Below are 25872 nucleotides of genomic sequence, written 5' to 3' on the forward strand. Positions count from 1 at the left end.
CCTAATATTTGTTTAAAAATCGTAATCATCTGTCTAGTGCACTATGATTGGATGTTTCATGCTTGACTGGAATATGTCATATTTACGGGGAGTTAAGCCTGTTCATATAGATAGCCCCAACTTTTGCTGTGTTCTGCGCCTGCTCGCAGTAGCACACAGTAGACTGAGCGCTAAAGAACTTGCTCCGCGACGTCTGCGCAGTGCACTTCAAGAAATTGTAGATAGACTGAAATATATTCCGAATTTTTTATTCGAGAGAATCAGGGGCTGCCAGCTAAAAAGCTTGATTGTGGTGGTCTGTCAGTAGCTTGAAGCTCTGTAAAGCGGAACCTGGCTGGTCTCTTGGGCCGACTTGTAAGCTGCGACCGGAAGCCGATGTCTCCGTGGAGGTTCTCCACTCTGAAGTTGAGCAGCACCTGCAGCATATGATCCCTCAGTGAGGCTAGTCGTGCATTCCTTTAATCGTCTTCTCAGTGCTCAATGAATTCTGGCGGTATCTTTGGCACTGATAAATCACAAATATTAGCTTTTTTGTGGTTCAGGTGTCTGTATATGCAGCCTGTATGCAACCATGCACTAACTAGCCCCCCCCCCCCCCCCCCCTCCTCTCACTTCCCTACAGTGAATTACTGTATGTGGATATACCTGCAAAAAACATTTGCTCCCTGTAAAGCGCTAAACAGACGTGCACACACATGACAGTTAAATAAAAGAGATCAGGCCGTATCATGTTGTCACCTTCATAGTCCTCATCATTGTCACCGTTAGCCAGCCAAAATGCATACTCCTCTAGACAAACGTCTCCCAATGCTGGCCAGTTATACAAGGGACACAGTCGTGCGCATAATAACTTCAAAGACCAGAGGAGAAAGCCAGGGATTAAAGTGAGGGGGTCTCCGGAGGTCTGCGACCCCCAGCAATTATTTAAAAGGGGTCTGAGACCCCTTCGCTCTCAAATATTGTTTAAGGACTGCATGAATACCAAGCAGGCTGCCATCGTTTTCTCTTATCAGTAGTTGCAAGGAAATTCCTTCCTTGTATTCCGGCAATATCTCAGTAACCTTTAATAAGAAGCCTTTAACATATTTTCTAAAAGTCAAGAAGGAGAAATATGACTTCTCACCCTAAATTTGTATAAAACGATGTGCAAGGCGGCCCACCAGCCGCTTTCTCTTTCTGTCTGTATGTCCCTTCCCACCATTGCTCGAACCACTAGAGACCCCCTCCGATGGAGCCAGACTTTAAGCACTGGAGAGAGAATAGAGGACAATGAGAGCGAGTTGGAGAATAACGCCAGCGCTTTGTCTTATTTGCGCATCGCATGTAAGGTTATTGTGCGGAGGCACAGGTGTCAAATTTATTAGGGGTTCAGCCTCGGGAAGGAACAGCCGTTCACAATTGCTAGAGAAGCACTGGAAGTGGTAGGCCAATATGTCTACTTAGGACAGGTAGTAAGCGCAGATCCGGACCATGAAAAGGAAATAACAAGAAGAATAAGACTGGGATGGAGCGCATTTGCAAAGCACTCGCAAATTATGACTAGCAGCTTACCGGTATCGCTCAAGAGGAAAGTATACAACAGTTGCATCTTATATCTGTACTCACCTATGTTGCCGAAACGTGAAGGCTAACGAAAAGGGTTCTACTTAAATTGAGGGCAACGCAGACGTAGGGCGAGAGCGAATTGATCAATAACACGAAGTTTGGTTGGTTTGGTTTTAGGGTTTAACGTCCCAAGCTTTAAGAGATGCCGTAGTGGAGGGCTCTGGAAATTTCGACCACCTGGGGTTCTTTAACGTGCACTGACATCGCACAGCACACGGGCGCCTTGCTTTTCGCCTGCAGCTAAAGGCGGCCGCCGAGGCCGGGATTCGATCCCGCGTCCTTGGGCACAGTAGTCGAGCGCACTAGTCGAAGGCTGCGCTTGGGTGGATGGCAATTACTCCCTTATTGTTTAAGTTGCAACAACTCGATCTTCCGTATGACATAGTTGGTTGGATTTCTGCCTATCTTAGAGACAGAAAGTAGTTTGTTCAAGTTAAAAATTACTCATCTAGCATGCTTTCTGTCACCTCTGGAGTTCCCCAGGGAAGTGTGTTGGGCCCGTTGTTGTTTTTGATTTATATAAATGATTTAGTAGATGTGTTGTCAGATGATGTTTCAGTCAGATTATTTGCAGGCGATTGTGTTGTCTTCAAGAAAATCTCAAACGCGAAAGACCACGCTTCTTTGCAGACGGCTCTTGAAGCAATTGATGAATGGTGCGTAAAGTGGAGCATGGAACTGAACAGGGAAAAGACTGTTCTTCTACGTGTCACCAGAAAGAAGTGTCCTAGCATATATACTTATCACCTTGGTAGTAGTGCGATTTGCGAAGCTAAGAGTTTTAAATACTTAGGAGTAACCCTTTCTAGCAATCTATCATGGTCCACACACATCTCGAACATCTGTGCTTCTGCTTTTCAAAAGTTATGCTTTCTGAAAAGGAAGCTAGAAAATGCTCCTGTGAGTACAAAGCTTTTAGCTTATAATGCATGTATAAAATCTAAATTGGAATATGCGTCAGTACTATAGGATCCATACACCAAGAAAGACATAGATAAACTGGAACGTATACAGAGAAAGCCCGTAAGATTTATATATTGCAAATACAAAAGACTAGATTCTCCATCTTTCCATATGCAAGAACATCAGATTCCCAGGTTAGACATACGTAGCAAAATAAGTCGACTTCTATTTCTTCATAAATGTTTGTCAGAAAAAATTCTCCTAAGCTTTCCGAAATGCATTCAGAAAGCTACTACTAGAAGAACAAGACGTATACACTGCACACGCTAGCTCCAATTTTCTTAAAAACAAACTCTTATAAGAACAGTTTTTTCCCTAAAACTGTGAACGATTGGAATGAACTGCCACCAAATGTTTATGAATCAAACGACTTCCTAAAAGAACTGGAATGTCGTTTTGGAACAAAGGCTCCTTAAGTTGAACTGTGTTCTTGAATTTTGTCCATTTCATTACAGTGACCAGAGTTGAACTTTTGTCCTCAGTTTTTTGTCCTTTTTGGTCTGTATTGCTCTATATTCCAATATTTTTGTTGTATTTCCCCTCCTGCTTGGGCCAACATATTGGCCTGCAGTATGATTAAATAAATAAATTACAAATGTACTCCACCTTGGGGGATTCCCTTAAATGTTCGACCAACGGTATAGACTGCAGACAGGACGAGCTTGTGTCAAAGGTATTCTAGCTGAAAACAATAAAAATGCACATTCATGGCTTGCTTGTATCAAGGAAAGTCAATTTTTCCGCAAAATAAAGGGAGATTTCAATAGCAATCGAGTGGAGGCATCAGGGATGGGGTTTGATGGGTAATTATGTACGTGCTAATTGTTCGGAAGTTTGCTGGACCAGGTGACCGCCGTCGGCGGAGGGCAGGGTTACGTAGGTTGGTTTATGGGGTTTAATGTCCCAAAGCGACTCAGGCTTTGAGAGACGCCGTAGTGGAGAACTCCGGAAATTTCAACCACCTGGGGTTCTTTAACGTGCACTGACATCGCACAGCACACGGGCGCCTTGCGTTTCGCCTCCACCGAAAAGCGTTCGCCGAGGCCGGGATTCGATCCCGCATCCTTGGGAACAGTGGTCGAGCGCCGTAACCACTGCGCCACCCCGGCGGGGTGGGCAGGGTTACGTAGTCAGTCTGATGAGGATAATGATATCTTGTCTTTTGATTTAGGTAACCGTGTTAGGTGGGTCTGAGGTGACAAGGTCGTAGCATAGAGAAACATACGCCAAGAGCAGACACTCCCCTAGGGCCTTGCGGCCGAGCTAGCGCACTGCCGCCAGTGCTCAGAGCGGCTAATTACTTCATATGAGATTGTAGGCGCTTGTTTAGCTATGTTTCAGGTTTGGTATCAATGCTTTCTATTCTAATTTACACAATAGAAAACATTCCACAGAAAGAATACCAGATTACACATTTTATAAAATTCATCATATTGCAAAGAGCAACAAGAAACAAATTGAGGTAAAGCTCATGGCACATTGCCACGAACAAAAGAAAAAAAAAATTACGCATACCCGCTGCGTGTTTTCCTTCTAACATATCACCCATAAGAACAACACTAAGAATTTGTCAATGGCTAGACAGAAGTTAGGAGGTAAAAATGAACGTATAACCTACAGTCCTCGTGGAATTCTCATACAACGTCAGCCTTGAGCAATAGGTTGTTCATAAATATAAACACAACACGCTGAGTACATAATAGTATCACAATAGTAAGCTTGTACTGTTGGTCAGGACCAAAACTGCCCTCTGCCCGTGGTGTGGCAGATGTATTACCGAGAGCCTATACTTTACGCGACTAACAGCAGTAGAGGTCCTCGAATCTGCAGGCCACGAACAAGCAGCAGTGCTTTTCAGGCCACAACAAAAATGTTTAAACCATGACAATCAACAAGTCATATAAACTGGCGCAAGTGAACCGCAAGGCGCATGCATTGTGCATAAACATTGAGGTAAACAGAGTTCATAAAACGACCCCAAACGCGCATTACACTGTTCGAAGAGAGCCAAATAAATTATTTCTGTTACGATACGGGTGAGCCACAGATAACGAATTCTGTGCTTCAAACCAAAGCTGTTGCGAGTGACTTGTGGAAAATTGCGCATTCGAAGTAAGACACAGGCTCTTCCAGAAAACACGGTCCAAAACAAACGGGTGGCTTAACGGTAAATGAAACGGGACGCTTGGCTGATGCTCGGTGTATGCGTGATAAGCTGTCTTTAAGTCGTGCTCAGCCGCCAGGCGGGTGATCAGACCCTTACTTGCTCTGCCGCAAAACGGCTCCGGTCTCCCCTGTTTACGGAAGTATGGCTTCTATGGCCGTAGTAAACAAAAGCAAACACTGACGTAGCATTCAAATGAACTGACAAGCGCTCGCGAAAGAACGGCGATAGCGGCAAATGTCCCCGATGGTCTTCGAGCTACTCATGGCCGCATCATCCGGCAGCACTCAATTTATTCTCAACAAAAAATTACCAAGATAAGCAGACCAAATGAAACTAGAACAATTTTCGACAATGCGGAAGTTACCGAACTTGGCTGCAATCGTTCGAGATAAATCTCGCCGCATAATGCGCTACAGACAATGTGGTAAAGCAGCGTCCTTGCCATACTGCGCGCGAACAAAGAGGACAAGATTTATTTAACGATATTTATTGCCTCACGGCATCAAAGGGGTATTTTCGCTGCATTAGATCGTTGTGCGCGCTTCAAGCAGAGTGATAAGGACACTTCGCCATGGCTACTGGGTGCAACCGTGCGCTGTTCATATCGTACCACGACTACCAGAGCAACCTGTTGGTCAGGGCCCAAGCAGCCCTTCTAGTGCAGTCTGGCACGGAGGAATGCTTTTCAAATGCAGGTATTACGACCATCAGTCACATCTGCATCTTGCAGCAGGGTTGTTCTGTTCTGTCCTTTGATTTTTAATTTAGCATTTATTTTCTACAGAAATATTTTTCAGTTTGTGATTTATAAAACGTGACATTTATATTTTTCTACCGAACCTTCGATACATTTAATGCCATGTACGTAAAAGATTTCACTAACATCAGATGACCCAATTGTTATCTTAGAGACTCAAGCTTGTGTTTGCTTAGTCAAGCGACTTTTATCTGAAGTTTTACTGAGTGCGTGGCGTTTTAGAGCTCGTGTGTGACTTTCCCTAGGCTGATGTACGTACTTCAGTTCGCTGTCTCCTTTCTAAGCGCCTGCTTCATGAAGCGAAGTACTTGTTTAAATAGGTGTCCTGGTTTCCTCTGCCAGTCCTGATTTCCAGGAATAATATTTGTTCGCGTACAGTCTGTGTTTCCACTTGAGTACTCTTAAAGGTTTGTGAGTAGTCAGTGCCAGTTGTTAAGAATCAATAATCCCTGCGAGCATCGGGCATTTGAAGCTTTGGAGGGCCACTAACTCCCTTGAAGAAGGGTCCGACTGGTTCGCTCCTACTTTTTGACGTCTGGGGCCTCAGATACTGACAATATTTGCCATTTTTTTCTGTTACGATTTCCTAATACTGTCTGCTTTTATGGGTCAATGTTACTCTCTTGCATTGTGTGTGTGTCTCCGAGTTTGTATCCGTGCTCTGTTACTCCCTCAAAATTCCCAACTTACACTTCTTGGCGCGCAGCAAGCCCCACGCTCTATCATACCTATTGGAATTGCCAGAACAACTCGGCATAATAGTTGATAGGTAATAATAGTTAATATTGCAATATAATAGCGACAAGTAGTGAGAGGCGGCTGTAATGAGTGGAGCCCTGGACTACGGTCACCGACAATATATCTACTGCAAAATAATGTTTCCTCCCTCTTTCTCTCTCTTGAGGGCTGAGGAGTTTCCGATGTTTGAAAGCAAGCGGAATATTAATCGGTCTTGGTTCGCGACTAGCGTGTTGAGGGCGGTTCCAAGCATTTGTAGTCCATTTCGGAGCCGGATGACTTTATTGTATTTACTTATCTGTGTTTCCCCGTTTGAAATATGTCCCTTCTGCTTGTCTAAAACGACAAAAGCTGAGTAGGTTGTTTTTTCTTTCCTCCCTAGGGTTGCGAGGTGTCGAGTGTCTACTGCTTCAATTTTATTAAGAAACATCCGCATTACCTACCGCATATATAGAATGATCTTGCTGGCAGAGAGAGCATTTCGGGGTTCATAGAAGCTTATCGGGGCCTCGCAGAGATATATAGGTGTCCCGTTTGTGGGATTTCTTCCTGCACTGGATGTAGAAAGACCGGGTTACCTCATACAACAAGCACTTGCGCTCGAGCCATAGTTGATGACGAAATGGGCACAGCTTCGTACCTGCCAGGTCGAATTCCCTAGTGTTCTAACATTGTGACTGCTATGCCTATCAATTCCGAAGTTTGTGACCGATAATTCACGTCTAGACGGAACGGAACGGCACCGAACAGAAATCTTCGATGCTTGATGTGACCGAGACGCACGAAATGTGCGAAAGCCTTCTAACACTCGAATACAGCCTTCCAATGACGCAACTTTCCAATGTGCACTAAAATGAAAAAAAAAAATAAAGGTTGCTTTGGTCATTTGTTGCGTGCACCTCGAAATTTAGTAGCAGCTAGTGGAAACATAGCCCATTTCATGTAATCTTATCACTCTTTTCTGTTGCTTCTACTCTACTGTGCCAACCGTCATCGGTTTGACCACTAGCATGCGCCGGCACTACGCGGGCACGAAGCAAAAAAATTGGCTGTTTTCTTAGTGTTAGCTGCACCTGACGTTCCCCTGAAAGATAAGCCCCCCCCCCCCCCCCCCGCCCCCGGTCATCATCAAAAAATAAAAAAAAAATAAAATAAACAACGCATTATACAACACTGCTTGTATGCCTTACGCAGGCATATTCGCACACTGCACGCCAGGCGGTGGAAATTAGATATGAATATTAATCACTGTCCATTCGAAGAATATAAGATGGGAAAAATTCTTCGTGGTGTTCAACTATGGCGCGTTTTTCTCTCCTCCTTGTTTCACTCCCCTCTTTTCCATCCAAAGGCACCCGTGCGCGTTTGCGGTGTCAGTGAGCGTTAAATGTCTCTAGAGTTAGTCTAAATTACTGTAGCCCTCCATTGTTGCGTCTGTTTTACTAATCGCCTTCTTGTTGCTGTTGTGATAGAAACAAGAACGGAGGGAAAGAAAATTCTGATGACGATGACGATATTCCCTAACCCGAAATTTGAGTGCAGCTCTATAGCTTCGGTGCTTCGAACAGCCATTGGTTACTATAATTGGCTAAGCAATTAAATACTACGGGCAAATGGAGAGCGAAGGGTCCTCTCGGGTCCGGTGCGAACTGCCGGGTCCTTTCGGTGTCGGCGTTTGCATCGTGATTCGGCAGCGCGAACGACAACGTCCTCGGTGTTTAGCTGCTGCTGCGGCAGCGCGCACATCTATATGCTGGCGTAGGCGGTGTTGAATCTCTGTTCGGGCAGTTCGTTGAGAAGCAGAGACAGAAGAAGCATTTTCATCGGTCGCGTAGCTCATTCTTCTCATTATTATTGGAAGACAGCGCTGTGAGTGGCGTGACTTGCGCGGGCAATCTGTCGTGCAAGCTATCACACGATCGGCGCAGGGATCGTGCCTCTTTTTCTTTTCCTGAGAAAATCTCCTTGGCTCGTGATTCGATTGAGCTCGGTTGCACAGGCACCAACGGAGACGCGGCTCAACCACCCAACGGGCGCATAATATAGGAGCTGTGCTGTAAAGTGCGCAAGCCTGTGGACTGGTTCAGGGTGAACCATCAACACCGATTTCACACAAGACTGAAAGAGTAGTCGCGCGTCGCAACACCGACGTTAGAGAAGGTTTCAGGTAGTGCAGTTATGGACGACACTCGTCGACTTGCCGCGGATATAGCGAGAGGAACCTTTCCTTGCAGAAATAAAGCTGAGGGTACTCAGTAGCCAGGTAAGGCTCAACAATGAGGCTGTCAATTTCATCTCTGCAAATGGTAAACTCTATTTCTTATTTGTTGTGACAGCTCTATTTCTCTGAATGCTTTTCAAGTTTTCAATTTGGGCAGTGGTGAGCTCGGTATAGAAGTCAAGGCGAGTGAATGAGTATGTAAAACTGTGCAGATTCAAACACAGCGCACATTCATCCTTATGCAAATCCTGTATAAGGATAAGGAAATCTTATGCATGCAAATAACTTAGACGCTAACAAATGTACACTCATCAACGCTCACTTGTGCGAGGAGCGCGCACAGCTCCATCTCTGCGATCCTTCGTCCGATGCACATACGCGGACCGGTGCTGAAGGGGAGAGATGCGAAAGGGTGCAGCGTCCACTCTCTCCTCTCTTCCTCTCCGGTGGGGCAGCGCATCCAGCGCTCCGGGAGGAACTCGGAGGCCCGCGTGAAGTTCTCCTCCAGCCTGCCGGACACGAAGAACTCCGCCCGAAGCACTGTCTGCGCAGTAGAAGTGCCATCTTACACATTCTGCAAGTTTCTTAGATGGCTATTTGGTTGCTCATTTCGTATTTCTCAGCGAATGCAAAAGAGACGGACAAAAAGTAACAGCACGGCGCACTTCCTTTAAAGCCTACCTCTCCCCCCCCCCCTCCTTCCTCCACCGCCAAAAACATCTGGCGCAGATGCAAGAATAAAAATATATGTCATACAATAATTTCATCAAGCCGACCTCTTTAGGGTTGTCCATGTTCGCACTCATTTCATTCCCTTTTGCCTAAGGCTCGTATATATTGCCGTCTGGCCAACTCTGTCATCGCGCATCATTTGCGTGGAATTGCTAATACATATCCCTATGTCATTTCCCCTCTTTGTATTGAAATGGACGTGTGCTTTTAAACGCGCGTTTGAGTGGCGATATGAAGAAAGAATTCCGCGCGTGATACTCCAGTCAAGAGACAAATGTCGCCTTTGCCATCTCGCCTGTGTTGTTAAAGAAGCCATTTAGGTCCACATTGAAGGGCTGGTAGTCATAAATGCCTGGATATAACGCTTAGGATTCGGACAGGTACTACAACAGCCTGACTTGTGTGGCACGTGTACCTGTCTCTTTGCCTTTGCTCTAATTGTTTTGTTTTTTTTTTTTGTTCACTTAAGTTTCCTTGCGTTCATTGTTTTTGCGTTGAAGTATGACGTCACGAAAATTAACGTTGTGTTGAAAGGAGTTGTAACTCGGTTGTGCATTGTAAGGAATTTGAAGGTCGTCACCTGTTCCTTTCGGCGACGCGCATTTTGCGGTTCAAAAATTGCGGATTAAGTGTGAGATTATCGACGCTAGGCACATCTGACGACTGTGGGACGGATGCGTGAGCGTGCCGTCATTCGCGTGAGCAAGCATCCGGATGCCTTAGCTGCATGAGGGCAGAGTTCGGGTCAACCAGTGTCCGGTGGCTCACTGCATTCTGTGCGACTTTCAATGATTGTGCCATTTTTGCTTCGATAGGCTCGTCTATATATTTTTTGTTCGCTTCAATAAACTTCAGTTGCCAGTCGGCGTTTATTTTGCCTCCTTTCATATCCCCGAGTTTCGCGTTGTCCGATTAACAATGATAAATGCACTTATGCCTTATTAACAAACTCTCTTCGCATTTCCGTTTCATGTATATCACTGTCCCTACGCTTTCCGAGTGTGCGCTGGCTGGAGTTGCCGGAGTGGTGTAAATCGGTCACCCGACTCACCGTGCGCTTGCGTCAGATCCGACATGAGATGAAATAAAGTTCATACATTTTTCGGTACCACGTAGCCAGACATCACAACATCGTGGTCCAGCTTGCGATGAACACCTGACACGACGGGGTAGAACCTGAAAAATACCAACACCTACTTAGTGGATGCCTCGTGTAATACGCGCGATTACATCCTGGTTCAGTGCGGGGCCACTAATCTGGAGGTTCAGAACGTAGCAAAATCGTCTAACGTGTGTATGTTTGCATGTAGCGCTTTCACAGTAATAATAAAATCTAGCAGATTCCAAGCGGTCAGGTTCGAACCCGGGCACTAGAGTTCAGTAGCCGAACATCTTAACGACTGAGCCACCGCTTGTTTTCCCCTTATTTCATGCTCTCAATGAACGTTACAGTGTGGTAGCTGTAAGTCTCAAGCGGCTGAAACAAATGCCACCATTACCGAAGCCTGCACCGTAGAGACCACTCTGGAAGAGACGCAGACAATGTAGAGAAAACGGCCGAACCAGAAGTGGCTGTCATCAAAGATAACAGCGGGGCGGTTTGACTGTGGATAGCGACCACAAGCAGCCAATGGGTGCGTCCAAAGGAAGCTAAGTACTCTGGAAGTGGAGACCAGCATCGGAAATGGAGACCAGGATTATGGACACACACGAACCATTTACTATAAGGGAGTATTAGGAGGTAATTTCTTATCTCCCAGAGAAATACTGAATCTCAGCAATCAAGCAAAATATGATATATAGTTTTCGGTTTATTGCGAATCAGGCAGTCCACCGCTACGGTACAAAGAAGCCTTTTTCCTTCAATCGTGCTTTAACAGGTAATGCACCGCTGTGCAAAAGAAAGAAACTTTTTGCCGATGATCCTACTGGAATCTTTATACCTCTTTAAGACATCCTAACCTTTCCCTTCACAGTGTAACGAACGATACAAAGGCACTGCAAACATTACATCAAGCAAGTCTTTGTACAGGTGCTCTTGTGTTACAGCACTCATGTAATATCCAGTAGGAATCATACTTTAAAATGTTAGAAGAAACCACAACCTCTCACAAAAAAGAACACTCAGCCTTCTGCGTTTGATGTTACCAGACGACACCGAAAATTCGGGTATGATCATGACACAGCCTAACTTAGAAAGCCGTATGCAGAAATTATATCGCTTTGATTATTTAAGAATATAAAACCGGGCAATGCACATAGTAAAAATGAATGACCCAAACGACGTCTTCCACCATCCGCCAAGCGAAACAAATTTGTACGACTTGTTCTCTCCCAAACCGAATCCAGACGAAAACCACAAGTAATCAGTGATTTTCAGCACACGGATCCTTGACATGGGGAGCGCTCGTAATACTTGCCAGACTTTCGGAACAATGAACTAATTGCTTACAGTTGACTGGGCAAACATCGGTAAATCAAGGCCACCCCAATTCGAATTGTTTACGCCTGCACACGTTCACATTCGTCACTCCAATAATCCTTTGCGTTTCTGTAGTTTTCAAGCGGTACCCCGAGGTACCGTCTTTGCCAAAAGTAACCAGGCTGCGGGTTTCGATTCTAGGTCGGGTAGCAGAGAATTCGTACCACTTCTGGAGATGTAAATATGTGCAAAGCAAAGACGGGCTCCTGCCCTCATTTATTAAGAAGTTGTTATCCTCTGGGAAGCTATGTTAACTTTAGAATACAAGCGAGAAGCAAAGCATGCAGCCTGGTTACTTTTGGAAAAGACGGTACCTAGCAGGTGCAACAAGCCATGAAATATTTTCGAGCAGGGAAGGTGCATTGCCACAGGCACCGTACCAGAGCCCCAAACAGTTGTCCAAGTTGACGTCACTGGCCGTTTTCTAACAAAAGCGAGTAACATCTTTGCCTCTGAAAAACTTTTTCGTGACAGAAAACGGCTGTGACCTCAGCGTAGGACAATTTCCTTACTTCGCCTACCATAAGTTTAACTCCTCGGACCCTTTCAAGCTGAATCAACGTTAAACAAATTGGCTCTATATACATCGTAAATGTCACATCGTAAATATACACCCTTGACAAATCTTGAAGTATCTCGAGTATTTTATTTTTAAATGCTCTTTGCAAAAGGCTTCCTTCTGCTAACAGCTGGATTATCAAAGCTGTAATTAGATACACCAGGTGGCATTTGGCGTTCAGTTTGTTATATAATGTTTGAGCAGAATACTTGCTTGGTTGGACCAAAAATTATTAGAAATCCACACATTCGGGACCAAGAAGGACCCCAAAACCAGCAGCATAGGCGCCAATGATTCTTTTCCCTCTCGCTTTTTCTTCCGGGTAAACTACCACTCGTTCGGTTGTAGATATGTCGCTTACATGGAGTAAATGTGATTTCGCTGCTCTAGTCGTATACAAGCTACGACTGCAGTAACCGCCACGCTAATTCCTCCGCGACAAAAAATAGTTCTCTGTTAAAGGTCCACGGAAACGGCCCCCAAGAAGCCACTGATAAACGTGTTCAGTGTGTAGAACACATCCTTTTGAGTAACCCAAAGTATAACTGCCTGGAACAAAGCCGGCGATTTATTATTAATTTTCAAAAACAGCGTTTTTTGAAATTCGCGGGCAGAGAGAATGTCGCTTGGCGGTGTCGCATGGAACTATTTCCTTGACCCGTGACGTCACGGGTCAGTTGACTGGCAAGGCTAGCAAGGCTTGCTATAGAAGCTGCCATTCGCTGCGGTCACTGCAACCATGACGTCACGGACACACTTTCGGTAGCTGCGAAAGTCGTTTGCTCGTGCTCTGCTCGAACTCTGTGCGGGTTGTTAAACACAGCTCGCCGCCCTTATCGGTTAGGTGGCCATTGCAGCAACCGAAGCGACGCAGGGATCGGCAGAACGAAGCTGCATTCACAAATATCCTATTTTTATAACGTGGTTTCAGGAGTATCGGAGTGTCGTCCGATGAGGCGTCAACAGCACGGTCAAGCACCGCACGATGGCAGCACCTCCTCGACCGCCGTAAACACCGCCGCTGTGGCCCCTCCTCCCGCATACCGTTCGCGAACGACACGGCGGATCGTTAGCACCGATGTCCGAAATAAAGCGTGCTAAAATTTGTTGGCGTCTGGAATACTGAGCCGAATATCAAGTATGAAGCCCTCGTGAGGATCGCTGACCAGCAGCAAATTGCTGGCAAGAGCGATAGCCGTGATACAAGCTTGTTTCTGCTCAAGCCAGCTGCCGCTGGTGCATTTCGGCTGATCCGATCTGCTCGTACTAGCTCTGCGAATAATGCGTCGGCAGAGTTAATCCTATAATTATTTTACTATGGCAGGATAGGAATCACTATAAGGCAGTTGCATAAGTAGATGATTTACGACAGCGTTGATCATGTTCCAAAGCGTCAACCGCCGCGGCTTCGAAGCGAAGCAATTTAGGCCTAGCGACGACTAGGGATGGTCACGCACGGCGCCGTCGTTCGCCGCGCTCGCACGTTCCACCCCCGCGGTAATTGTGTAACGTACCTCAGCCTGCTCGCGGCATCCCGTGCTGCAAGCGTTGCAAACTCGTGTACTTTCATAGCTAAGGCCGCGTATTTTTTGACGTTCTGCTCAGCAACAAGCCGTTCAAACGATACTGTAGGCAAGACAAGGCTTCAGCACGCAGTAGCTGCGCTGTCGGCCGTAATCGAAGACGTCGGGCGACACCATAATCTATACATCGATCTTTAAACGTGATACAGTGGGCAAATGAATAACTTTGTGAAGCAGACCCGCTCGTACGTTTCGCGCACTCGGGCGCCGACGAGTAGCTTCCGTCAACAGACGCCGTCATAACCTCGGTTAACGACGCAAATCGAGGTCGTCAAGCTCTGTTTGCGGCAACCGCGGTTAGTGGTGCAACCATGGTTTGGTCCACTGTGTAACATAGGATAACCACGGGTTCGCGGTTACACTAACCGTCGTTGCGTGAACTGGCGAACTCCTCAGGCGTGTGCGAGCGAGGACGGGTTGGCGCGAGTACGCCAGCGAGCGAGCGCGCGGCAACCGGAAGTTCGTCGAAGTGACGTATGTCTGGGTGGAGCTTTGAACTTGCTTGTATTCTTTGTTTTTTTATGGCTCCCTTCGGCGTACGAGTTGAGAGGGAAAATTGGAAGGGTCATTTTTAATCGTCGATATCTCTGGTGTTGCAGAAGCTAGATCGAAACGTTTTGCGGGAGAATGATGGGTGGTTTAACAACTATCAGTGTTATGGCGTTGTTTACCCTTCTTTGTGACCCCTTTCAGGGGACCTTTAAGACTTTTTTGGTTACCTGAATAAGAGCTAACCATAAGACCACATTAAAAGCTCAAGAATTTCGATGCCACTGGCTTGTTTTGTTCAGTCAAATGTTAAAAACTGATCCTGTTTACGGTTTAGCGCAGTAATACACAAACCGCGGACCCCTTGCCATATTTAGCTACTGCAGTGTTATGAATTATATCCTACTATATAAAAACCATTCCTACGTGCAGCACTCCTTCGGTTTTGCAAGGCTGCGTTCCTTGTGGATTTCTTAATAATTTCGATCCTGTCAGCCACATCCTTAACTTAAACACTGTAGGAGAGAAAAGAGGCCGCCAGCGGCCACCCTCATTCGTCCGATTACGGAACGGATGAACTATAGTAGTTTAGCCAAACAAGCAAGCTTTTAAAAAATATATATATAGTGATTCAACAACCAAGGCAGCTAGTACTTGGAGTGGTGTACGCTGATTAATACTACGCCAGGTTTCAGCCCGTCGCGTAAACCCGGCCGGTAGCCACGTTTGACCTTCGACCTTTAGAGAAGAAAAAAAAAAAGAGCGAAAGAAAGAGATTAGGAAGGAGAACAAGAAGAAGAAAAAGAGAAAGAGAACTGGAAAGAAGTAGGAAGGAAAAGAAAAAGAGGAGGAAGAAGGCAAAGAAGAAGAAGGAAAAGAAGAGAAACTGAAAGAGAAGCTACGTCGGCTTTGCTTACGTAACCTATCGGGTTTAACTAAAGCTAAACCCCAGCTAATTTTTATATTGTCACTGATTAGTTTGACAATATTTTTTAAATTTCTAAGGTGCTAATTTCTCGATGCATTCTTTGTGATTTTTGATACCGGCAAGCTTCTTTGTCACTTTGGTTTGCAGCGATTGATTCAACCGCACCTATAGGGAATATCTGTACCCGACGCATGTACTTCTACGGTGTCTGACATTTTTTGCACTTCTGTGTTCCCCTTATCACGAAGGCTCTTCGTCAGTTTTAGGTTGAGTGCGGCTGAAGGCGGCGGTGATTCTGATTTTGGACTACGCCCGAACGCACTTGATTGCACTATTATCTGTTGTAGCATTTGCGTGCAGCAGTGTTCAAAAAGTGATTTTAAATGCTTAGAAATTATTTGTAAATTATAGAGCACACGCATGATTTTACACTTTACCGAACACTACTAAAACTAGATCTGCCAATCTGTCGCTTTTAAATTATGAACCTAAATTTCATGGTCTGTTTGTAAAATTCGCATCGACGCATCGACGCCATTTTCCCCTGTGGATGACACTAAGAAACTTTAGGAAATCTGGAGCTTTCGGCGCTCTATTGCGTGCAATAGTGCAAGTCGCAGAGGCAATATTAAAGGCGCTCAATAATAGCGCCGCTGAAGGCCACCTGCTTTGAGCTATGCGTGAAGGACGTTGAGAAAAGGCGCGCAGTAAAGTGAACTTCTTTTCCTTTTTTTTTCTACTCTTAAGTGCATATCAATGTTATGCTTGTCCAATGGCCGAATGGGGAATTTATTTAAATAAACATGAGTTTCGCACGGAACACAGTAGAAATAAATTCGAAATCTGCGATAGAATTAAGGCATAGGAAGGCCTAGTATATGGTATAAGAAAACATTTTAGCAATGCTACGGTTTTTCAGGGGTACCTTACACATTATTATGGAGTGGCGTAAATCTTAAAGGTGTTAAAAGTCTCAACGAGGTGGAAGCATAACAGAATAACTGTGCTGTGCGTTAATTTCTCTGCCGCGACATTCTTTTGTGCCGATGGAGTAATCAGTTGGATTCCAAGGGAAGGTATGCGTAGCAGGGGGCGGCAGAAAATTAGGTGGGTGGATGAGATTAAGAAATTCGCAGGGGTCAAGTGGATGCAGCTAGCACAGGACCGGATTAATTGCAAGAAAATGGGAGAGGTCTTCGCCCTGAAGTGGGTATTGTCTGGCTGATGATGATACTTAAAATCACGCGCCTTCATGGCATCGGCTAGTGCGCATGAGTGGTGTGTTTGGATTCAGTGCAGACACATGCCGTAGCGCACGGCAGGATGCGGAACGTATCCCAGAAACAGCTCTCGCGGTATAAAATTCTATTGCAAATTTCAGGAAGAAGCATTGCGGTAAACGCTCGAGAATTTCCGCTGCACAACGTACCTCAGCGTCTCCTTTATGCAGGCCTTCACGTATTGCAACTGGCTGTAACCGCTGGGTCCTCGTTCCGACATCACCGAGAACACCTCCTTCCTTGCCTTTTCCTGCACTTGAGGGTTCATTGCGAGGCAGTAGAGGCAATAAGTGCCGACAGCTGCTGTCTGAAAATAAATGTACACATAGGAGGATTTGATTGACACAGCCTGGCCTGTTAAATATAAAGCTTCCTCTCTGGGATGACTACGCCTCCTTGGTGCTTTCTGTGCGTAAAGGAGCTCGAAGCGTTTCTATGACTTCAAACGTCCTTTCATCTGTAATCATCCCGCCCTAAAAGAGAATTTCACCTCACGGCCACCTTATGTATAACAGGCGAATGCCCGGCACTCAGGTTCGATTCATGGCCCTTTTAAACCCGGGGCGGATGTTGAAGCTCAACGCGCCGTCGCTGCCTTGTATGCACCCGACTACATGTGCGCAAATGTCCTCTCATCTGTCCCACTACCTCAGATTGCTAATTACAATGATAGCAAGATCAATGCGCTAAACTTAGCAGATCACGAGAAAAAGGGATCACAAACATAGGCCAAAGTTAATGGGAGAAATAGGGCTAACCTTGTCCCCTTAAGTCTTATTTTCTTTCAGGTTCAGCTCTGTTACGTGCGACCTTTGTCCGAAATGAAGAGCCGAATGCTCGTCAAACGAGTCAAACGAGTTGCTTGTCAAACGAGTGATGATGTTCTTGCCATTGAACGAGAGATCCATTCCCCATCGTGAGATTTCGAAGGCAGGTTTTACATAGGGTGCCGCAAAGCGTGGCTTTGATGGGACCTGGGGAACTGCTTTTTAATGGCTCTGATGGGCCAAAGCGAAATTCGGCAAGCGTGCCTGGCGGTACTTGCCAGAGACGCTTGCACAATTTTACAGGTGTTGCAAGCGGCTATCAGGGAAGGCACAGTAGCGCGGACGCCTCAAATACGGCACAAAAGAAGCGTTTATGAATTGGCAAAAGGCGCTGCAATTTAAAAAATGAAAATACCACGTTCGCCTCAAACTGTCTTTGAAATATGCGATTTAAGCAAAAAAGCGTGAGTAATGCTTATTTTCAATGCTGAAAACCCGAAGTAACATATTCTGCTGTTGGAAAGAAAACTGCGCCCATCGTTAACGATTTTTTAGCTGTCTGTAATTATTTCCGCTGTTGATCACTAGAGGCTCACCGTTTCAGCTCCAGCCATGACGAAGTCCGCAATGAATGAAAATACCTCCATTTGGTTCAACTTTCCTACGCGCTGCAAGTTAGCGAGTAGCGTATTATGGTCTTGCGTGCTCTCTGTGCTTAGAGTCTCCTCAGCTGCTGCCAACACCAACGGGAAGAAGTACCTGCAAGACAATTATAAACAAAGGACATTTTACACGTGCCACTTCTTAGTATGGAAATTACATATGAAGAGCAGTTGTTACAGGAGGAATGCAAAATTATCTTTAGAAAAAAATATATTACACGCTGTTTTCATTCGCATTAAGTTCACGTCTCCATTTTTGTGTCGTAGCTGTCGTTAGCACAAAACACCATGTATGGGCCACGACTTAAGCCGACTGGTCAGAATAAAGTAACCTCCTGCATGACGTCATTACAAAGCACCACTGTTTTGAATGCGATCAGACAACGCTGAGATCAGTTATAACACCACAAGGCAACCAACGAGTCCGTAGATATAATGCAACGTTACCAAAAATTGCAGCGCATATAATGTGCGCAGCTCCACAAAAGCAAGGCACCTCCACACCTGCAGCCGGAATTACTAAATGTCCTGATTACTAATGTTATCATTACCGTTAATATTATTATTAATAGAGAGATTTAGCTTACCGTGATCCGCGATCCGCCACCGTGACTTTCTACCGCGCGTGGGCGGCGCGCTCAGGCTGATTGGTCCCGACGCGGCAGGTCTGTGTGCCGACATCCAGTATGCGGCGCCATCTGTTGGCGTTAAGGGGGGTCTGGGCATGCGCAGTGGAACGCGCGGTGGCGGATCACGGTAGCGGATCGCGGTTCACGGTAAGCTAACACTCTCTATTATTAAGGCGGAAGCCTTCACTGGCTCATGCTGTCGTGGACAAAATGTGTACTTTTGTGGCGGCTCTGATTGGCCGAGGCGGGATGACGTGACAGGTATCGACCAATCACAGAGCACCACCACAGTATGCGTGAATGCGTGCCTTATATGGCCACATGTCAATCAATGATCATTTACTAATTAATAGAAAATAATTTAGTCAATATAATTATTTACTAATTGATGACAATAAATAACTCATTAATTAACTAAATGATAAATAATTATTTACCTACTTAATGACTAGTAATCTAGTTAATGATTAACTGTTTAATTGTTTAATTGCTAGTCAGTGCCAGTTGCGTAGCAGAATGCGGCACTCAGGCTTTCGCCTTTCACTACTTTAGTCGCTAAGTCCCTCGTAATTCTTTTATTATTATTATTCCGGCTTGTGTCAGAATGTCACGTGGCTATGAGAACGCCGCGAGGTAGGAGCGAGGCAGTACGTCAAATCCCATACTCTAATGAGCACTGCAACGAACATGCACCAAGGAACGCCTTTAGAGGCTTATGAGTGTGCGTGGTCCTGGTGAAAATATTTTATTGAAAATGTTTAGGAGGTTGTAGCGGCGGTTGGAGTCCTCAGTCCGGAACCCCATTGCTGTCCACGCTCTTTCGACGAGTTCTTTTTGACTCCTTGCGTCCGAGCTGGTCAGAGCTGCCTCCCACCCCTCCTGCGTTGGCTGGTTATTAATAGTGACAGCCTGATTACGTTGGCAGGCCCACACCATATGGTACAGGTTCGCCTTCTCCCCGCAGAATTTGCATTGCGAGTCCAATGACCGTGGATCTATTGCGTGCAGTCTTTGTGGGTTGTTGAAAGTGTAGGTCTATCGCTTGCGGAGGTGTGGCTCCTCCCCTTTGTTCAGTGTCTTAGCCGGTGGAGAGTAGACCGGCGAGATAATCGTACGTGCTGAAGTATTTCAGTGAAAGTCGGTAATGGAGTAGGACGTTCCACGAGATCCGTACTGGTTTCCGGGGAGAAATGCTCGGCTGAGGCGTGTGCGCTCTTGTTCCCTGGGATGTCCTGGTGACCTGGTACCCATATTATGTATTTATGTGTTTTATGGTAGCCACGGGTGTAAGTATCTTGCAGGATGTTAGCTGCTAGTGGTGCAATCCTGGCCCTGAGGTAATGGCTATATCATCATCATCATCATCATCATCATCATCAGCCTGATTATACCCACTGCAGGGCGAAGGCCTCTCCCATATCTCTCCACTTAACCCGGTTCTGTGCTAGCTGCATCCATTTGACCCCTGCGAACTTCTTAATCTCATCCGCCCACCTAACTTTCTGCCGCCCCCTGCTACGCTTTCCTTCCCTTGGAATCCAGTTTGTTACCCTCAGCGACCATCGGTTATCCTCTCTTCGCACTACATGTCCTGCCCATGTCCATTTCTTCTTCTTAATTTCCACTAGAATGTCGTTAACTTGAGTTATTTCTCTGACCCACTCTGCACGCTTTCTATCTCTTAATGTTACCCCTACCATTTTTCGTTCCATAGCCCTCTGGGTTGTCCTCAACTTAAGTAGAACTCTCTTGGTTAGCCTCCACGTTTCAGCCCCATAGGTGAGTACAGGCAAGATGCAACTGTTGTATACTTTCCTCTTGAGCGATACCGGTAAGCTGCTAGTCATAATCTGCGAGTGCTTGCCAAATGCGCTCCATCCCAATCTTATTCTTCTTTTTATTTCCTTTTCATGGTCCGGATCTGCGGTTACTACCTGTCCTAAGTAGATATATTCGCCTACTACTTCCAGTATTTCGCTACCTAATGTAAACTCCTGTTCCTTCCCGAGGCTGTTGAACATTACCTTAGTCTTCTGCATATTGATTTTCAAGCCTACCTTTCTACTTTTCCTGTCTAGGTCTTCAATCATTATTTGCAGTTCATCTCCCGAGTTGCTTAGCAAGGCAATGTCATCAGCAAATCGCAGATTACTGAGGTATTCTCCATCTAGCCTTATCCCTAACTGCTCCCATTCCAAGTCTCTGAATACTTCCTCTAAACAAGCTGTGAATAGTACTGGGGAGATTGTGTCTCCTTGCCTAACACCTCTCTTTATGGGAATTTTGTTACTTTCTTTATGCAGAACTATGGTTGCTGTGCAGCCACTATATATATCTTCCAGCACTTTCACGTACGGCTCGTCTACCGCCTGATTTCGCAATGCCTGCATCACCGCCGAGGTTTCAACTGAGTCAAATGCTTTTTCGTAATCAATGAATGCTATGTATAAGGGCTGGTTATATTCCGCACATTTTTCTATCACCTGATTGATGGTATGGATATGATCGATAGTAGAGTACCGTTTCCGAAACCCTGCTTGATCCTTTGCTTGATTGCAGTCTAAGGTTGTCCTGATTCTATTAGCGATTACCTTAGTAAATACCTTATACGTAACAGACAGTAAGCTGATTGGTCTGTAATTTTTAAGGTCCTTAGAGTCCCCTTTCTTGTGAATGAGGATAATGTTTGCATTCTTCCATGCTTCCGGTACCGTCGATGACACCAGGCACTGCGTATACAGGGTGGCCAGTTTTTCTAGCACGATATCCCCCCCGTCCTTCAGCAAATCTGTAGTTATCTGATCCTCTCCAGCTGATTTCCGCCTTTTCATAGTTTCTAGTGCTTTCTTGACCTCGTTTTTCGTCACTGGTGGAACGTCTGACTGTTTTTCCTTGACGCCAATCTCATTACGGTCCTGATTACTTTGGCTACTGTAGAGATCTGTATAGAACTTCTCGGCTACTTTGACTATCTTGTCCATATTAGTGATGACGTTGCCCGCCTTGTCCCTTATCGCATACATCTGGTTTTTGCCTATGCCCAATTTCTTCTTTACCGCTTTAAGGCTTCCCCCGTTCTTTACAGCATGCTCAATTTTCTCCATGTTATACTTCCTTATATCGGCCACCTTGCGCTTATTTTCACAGAATCGTCACAATTCTTCCGCAGCCAGTGAGTCTTGGCTAGGCAATACTAACCCGTCCACTGTTTTATTTTGAGGCACTACCGCGACGGCCGTCACTCTCCGCTCGGGACCCGCAGCATCGAGTCCGTCCGCAGAAAGTGTCGCATACATGAATAAACGTAATAAGAATTAATAATAATTAGTTCACACGAAAGGAAAGGAGCAGTATCTGTCACAGTTGTTCTGTGGACACCTGACCACGCCGTAAAGGGAGGGAGAAGGGTGGGAGTGAAAGGCAAAGGAGAAAAAGGGGGGCTGCCGGCCTCGGCGGCCGCTTTTCGATGGAGGCGGAAAGCAAGGCGCTTGTGTGCTGTGTGATGTCAGTGCACGAAGGAACCCCAGGTGGTCGAAATTCCGGAGCCTTCCACTACGGCGTCTCTCATAGCCTAAGCCACTTTGGAACGTTAAACCCCACAAACAAAACCGTAATGCGTGAGGGCAGCATCCAACTCACCCGCTCGGAAAGCTGTCTTCAGAGAGACCGTTGTTGTATGCTTGAGCACTACCACCTAGTCTGTCACCGAACGTTCATCTGTTGTGGGCCGTCATTGCACCCGCCACCGCTTAGGTGGTGGATGACGGCTGTTGCGGCGCGCGTCTTTTTCTCCCTCTTCCTTTTCCTTCTCTGCTTTCTCTCTTCTGTCCGCACGAGGCAGCGGAGGTGGCTTAGCTACAGAGCCAGTAGCAGGCCCGCGCATTTTCTTTTCCTTCTTCCTACAGCCACAGCAATAGCAATGTCAGCGCAAGTTTAAGAACCCCAGGTGGTCGAAATTTCTGGAGCCCTCCACAACGGCGTCTCTAATAGCCTGGACTGCTTCGTGAGATTTAACCGCATAAACGAACCACTAACAGACACACGGAGCCGCTATGCTAACGATTTGTCACACGTGATGGTGATTAAGCGCCCCGTAATGTTTAGTACGCTGAATGTTGTGGGGCTCCTACCTCCCTCTTGGCCTTTCGAAGTACTCGCGCTCTATCCACTGCATCTTCATGCGCGCGGAGGTAGCGCAGCTGCGCATGCGCATTCTTTATCGCGGGGCGTGACATATGCTTGGCTTAGGAGTGGGCCTTGATAAGGACGTTTAAAAACGAAGAACGGAGGATGCTGAGAGAGCGCGTTAGCGAGCGGCGCGATGCACCCTGATTGAACACGGACGGCGAAGGGGAGCCTTATCAGGACGAAGACGGAAGTGGTGCCTCCTTAGAAGGTTTAGGCTGTTTGCGTAAGTTGTTGCCACGCGGGAGCCAATGTCTCTCGTACTGCTAGGAGCCATTTTGCCGTGCCGCATCCCCCTATTCACGCCCTATAGTTTGTTATGCCTTGCCGCGCCGTCTAGAAGCACAGTCCCCCTTCCTTTTTCATGGCATAGCGCTGCCACAAGCCTCGAATGCGTGTTTTGCTTTACAGTGGCTTCAGATGTTGTACTGTTCTAAAGTGCTTTTTATTGTCCTGGAATAAACCGTTGTATTTATACAGACTGTGGATTTGTGACTCGTCAAGTGAGACCACTTCTCGCGGACCCGTTTTCTAGAAGGCGAAGCCTTCACTATAAAACCTCCAATCTATCAATTTTGTTTCTCATAAAACCCCCAGTCTTTTTGACCTTGGAATCAACAATGCACTTCACGCTCCCGAGTTGATTTCGATCGCACAGCAGAACGAACTATCAGCTTCGCTCGCACTGCATTGCACCATCACACAGCAACCAAACAATCTGAGTTTCCAAGTCAGCTCCCACCTGTCTGCAATGAGTCCTGAACCCAGTACTATTGCACTGCCTCTTTAAATTGCCTTAAGTGGCCCCAAAGTTGTATAGTACACCGCCACTAAAGTTCGCGATCTTCAATATCGTCATCTCCATCTGAAACTTGCTTGACTGACTATGCCAGCCTCGAACCGGAACCAAAGTAAAAACCGCAACATGCAAAATAATCCCGAAATTGTTCATAATTTTTGTTTACTTCTCGGTGTCACATTCGAAACACTCGTATTTAAACTTCACAATTCACTTATCCCAGCTTTTCTGGGCACTGTGAAAGGCCAGAGAATCGAAGATAAGGGCGATCTACTTTTTTTTTGGAGCCCTTTTCTTGAGCCAAGCATGCTGGCATTATTGGCAAGAATTAAACAAAACGGAAAGAAATGAGGTATTACCCTAACGCTTCGTCCGTGCGCTGCGTGAACCGTTTGTACAGGGGCGCCGGTAAGTAGCGATAGTAAGGGAACTTCGTCGTCAGCGTGTTCAGCATGGAGAAGACGTCGTTTATGGCGTTCACTGCGCAAGCTGCCTCCGAGTTCGGGTCGAGGTCGATCTTCAGTACTCCCATTCTTTTACTGGCAGCCAGGAATATTATTGCTGAAAAAAGGAGGGATAAAAAAAAATTAGGAAGACGATTTACGCAATGACGCCATTTTCTTTCATTGGGCGATTTTTTTTTTCATTTCCTTGTTTTTTTTTATTTACAAGGCTAGTACTATTACTGCCATACCTGCATATCCCAAATACATGTTAGCAAGTAGCATGCACTGAAAACACGTTCCCTAGTTGCCCTTGTAATACGCTTCGTACTCAGAGCTTTTTGATCATACCAGATACGAAACTCCGCTTCAAAAAGTGACCAGTTTTATACGCACTTTTCCAGTGCCTATGGGTTGTAGCGTCATCTAGAAGAGATCAATAAAGGATTTCTGCTATTGCCATCATTATCATCTGGAAATGACTTTTGCCCCTTCTTTTATACCTTAAGTAACTCTACGGCCTAAGAATCTTTGGCACTACAGCTTTTCAAATTATTTTATTGTCCAGCTGGTTGTGGATTTAGCAACAATCGGGAAGTTTGCAACTTTGACACAGTTTCTTTTCAGGGCTGCGGGTCGCCCAGCCATCAACCTTACTCAACAATGACTCTTCACTTACACTCCAGCGCCCACCTCCGCATGATGAGATGGCAGTCCTCCACTTCCCCCGCGTCGTCTCGCATCGAGGCGATGAGGCGCACAGCGTCGTCGGAAATGCGTGCCATGGTCTCGGCGTAGCCACGGGTAGTGCGCGGATCTGAGACACTGCTGTGAGTCTGAGTCCGGATCCGCCGCCACTCTTCTCCTTGCCTAGAAACATTGAATTCGTTTTTCCGGCATTTTTGTGACAGCTCTCGTAACGTGAACTTACTGCGTGTACTCTTTGAAGATTTCATGCTCTCCTGCTAACACCCTGGTCAGGTGCCTGAACACGAACTCCATTGGAATGTATAGAGGGACTTAATCTCTAATCTAATCAGGCGGTTGGTAATGATTTGAAATTCCCTGGAAGCGGCCTCGAATACGAACATGTCTGGCGTCTTGCTACTGCTTAGCCACAGCTCGATGTAGATAACCACAGTGGAATGACCCGCTTAAAGCATGTACAGGAATCTCCTTCACTTACGCGTACACACTATTCCACTTTCTGGACTCCAACTTCCGTATCTGAGAGTCCTGCCCAGAAGTTGAAGGAACTACTCGTTGAAACCACTTGTTATCTCTGCTAGCAGTCGAAGGGAAGAAGTAACAATCTACTTTCTTCCAGTCCTGAACCCATCCGCTCGTTCGTAGTAGACTGCGTAGTCGACTGCAAGAAATGTTTCAGCGCTTCTCGTATCAATGGTGCTATCCTGGTAATTTTCAGCAGCTGATTTTGTAGCGAAAGCTACATTGCGCTAGGTTTTCAAGCCGTCGGCGTGGCACCGTGTTCCTTATGCGCCGCGGGGCGTTACGCCGTTGCCCAGCAACTGTCATGTTGTATAGACCGAGTTTGTCAGTAGAAGAAAAAGGGAAAGAAAAAGAAGAGAAAGAAGCACAAGGAAAAGGAGAAGAAAAATAGAAAAATGTAAGCAGAAGGAAAAAAGACTAATAATAAAAAGAAAAAGAAGTAAAAGAAGAAGAAGGAGAAGAAAAAGAAGTTGAAGGACAAGAAGGAAAAAAGGAAGAAAAAGAAGGGGATAAAGACGAAGAAGAAGAAGTAGAAGAAGAAGCAGAAGACAGATAGTTGGTAGAGGCGAACGACAATAGCGAGTTATTAGGACAGAAGGTTTGTTCGAACTTTGTGACGGCGGTGTGCTCAGGAGTTCGACGTAAAAACAATG

At 45.9% G+C, this 25872-nt stretch overlaps 1 protein-coding gene across 2 annotated transcripts in view; it reads right to left on the reverse strand.

The window, feature by feature from the left end:
• Positions 1 to 245: 245 nt before the first annotated feature.
• Positions 246 to 25872, reverse strand: part of LOC146174606 (putative cytochrome P450 301a1, mitochondrial) — a 70889-nt gene continuing 45262 nt past the window's right edge. The window contains exons 3-9 of one of the 2 annotated variants that reach the window (XM_084583769.1): positions 24669 to 24859; positions 23906 to 24107; positions 17868 to 18030; positions 16654 to 16754; positions 10281 to 10359; positions 8774 to 8995; positions 246 to 416 (exon numbers count right to left, since the gene is read on the reverse strand). In XM_084583769.1, coding sequence (XP_084439895.1) covers positions 261 to 416; positions 8774 to 8995; positions 10281 to 10359; positions 16654 to 16754; positions 17868 to 18030; positions 23906 to 24107; positions 24669 to 24859 — 1114 coding nt within the window. In that variant the 3' untranslated portion in view covers positions 246 to 260. Of the gene's footprint in view, positions 417 to 8773; positions 8996 to 10280; positions 10360 to 16653; positions 16812 to 17867; positions 18031 to 23905; positions 24108 to 24668; positions 24860 to 25872 lie in introns of both variants that reach the window. The other variant, XM_084583768.1, reaches the window with a different exon arrangement.

The sequence above is a fragment of the Amblyomma maculatum genome, chromosome 11 (genome assembly GCF_055883805.1).
Source record: "Amblyomma maculatum isolate TAMU_Amacu chromosome 11, ASM5588380v1, whole genome shotgun sequence".
Taxonomy (NCBI): domain Eukaryota; kingdom Metazoa; phylum Arthropoda; class Arachnida; order Ixodida; family Ixodidae; genus Amblyomma; species Amblyomma maculatum.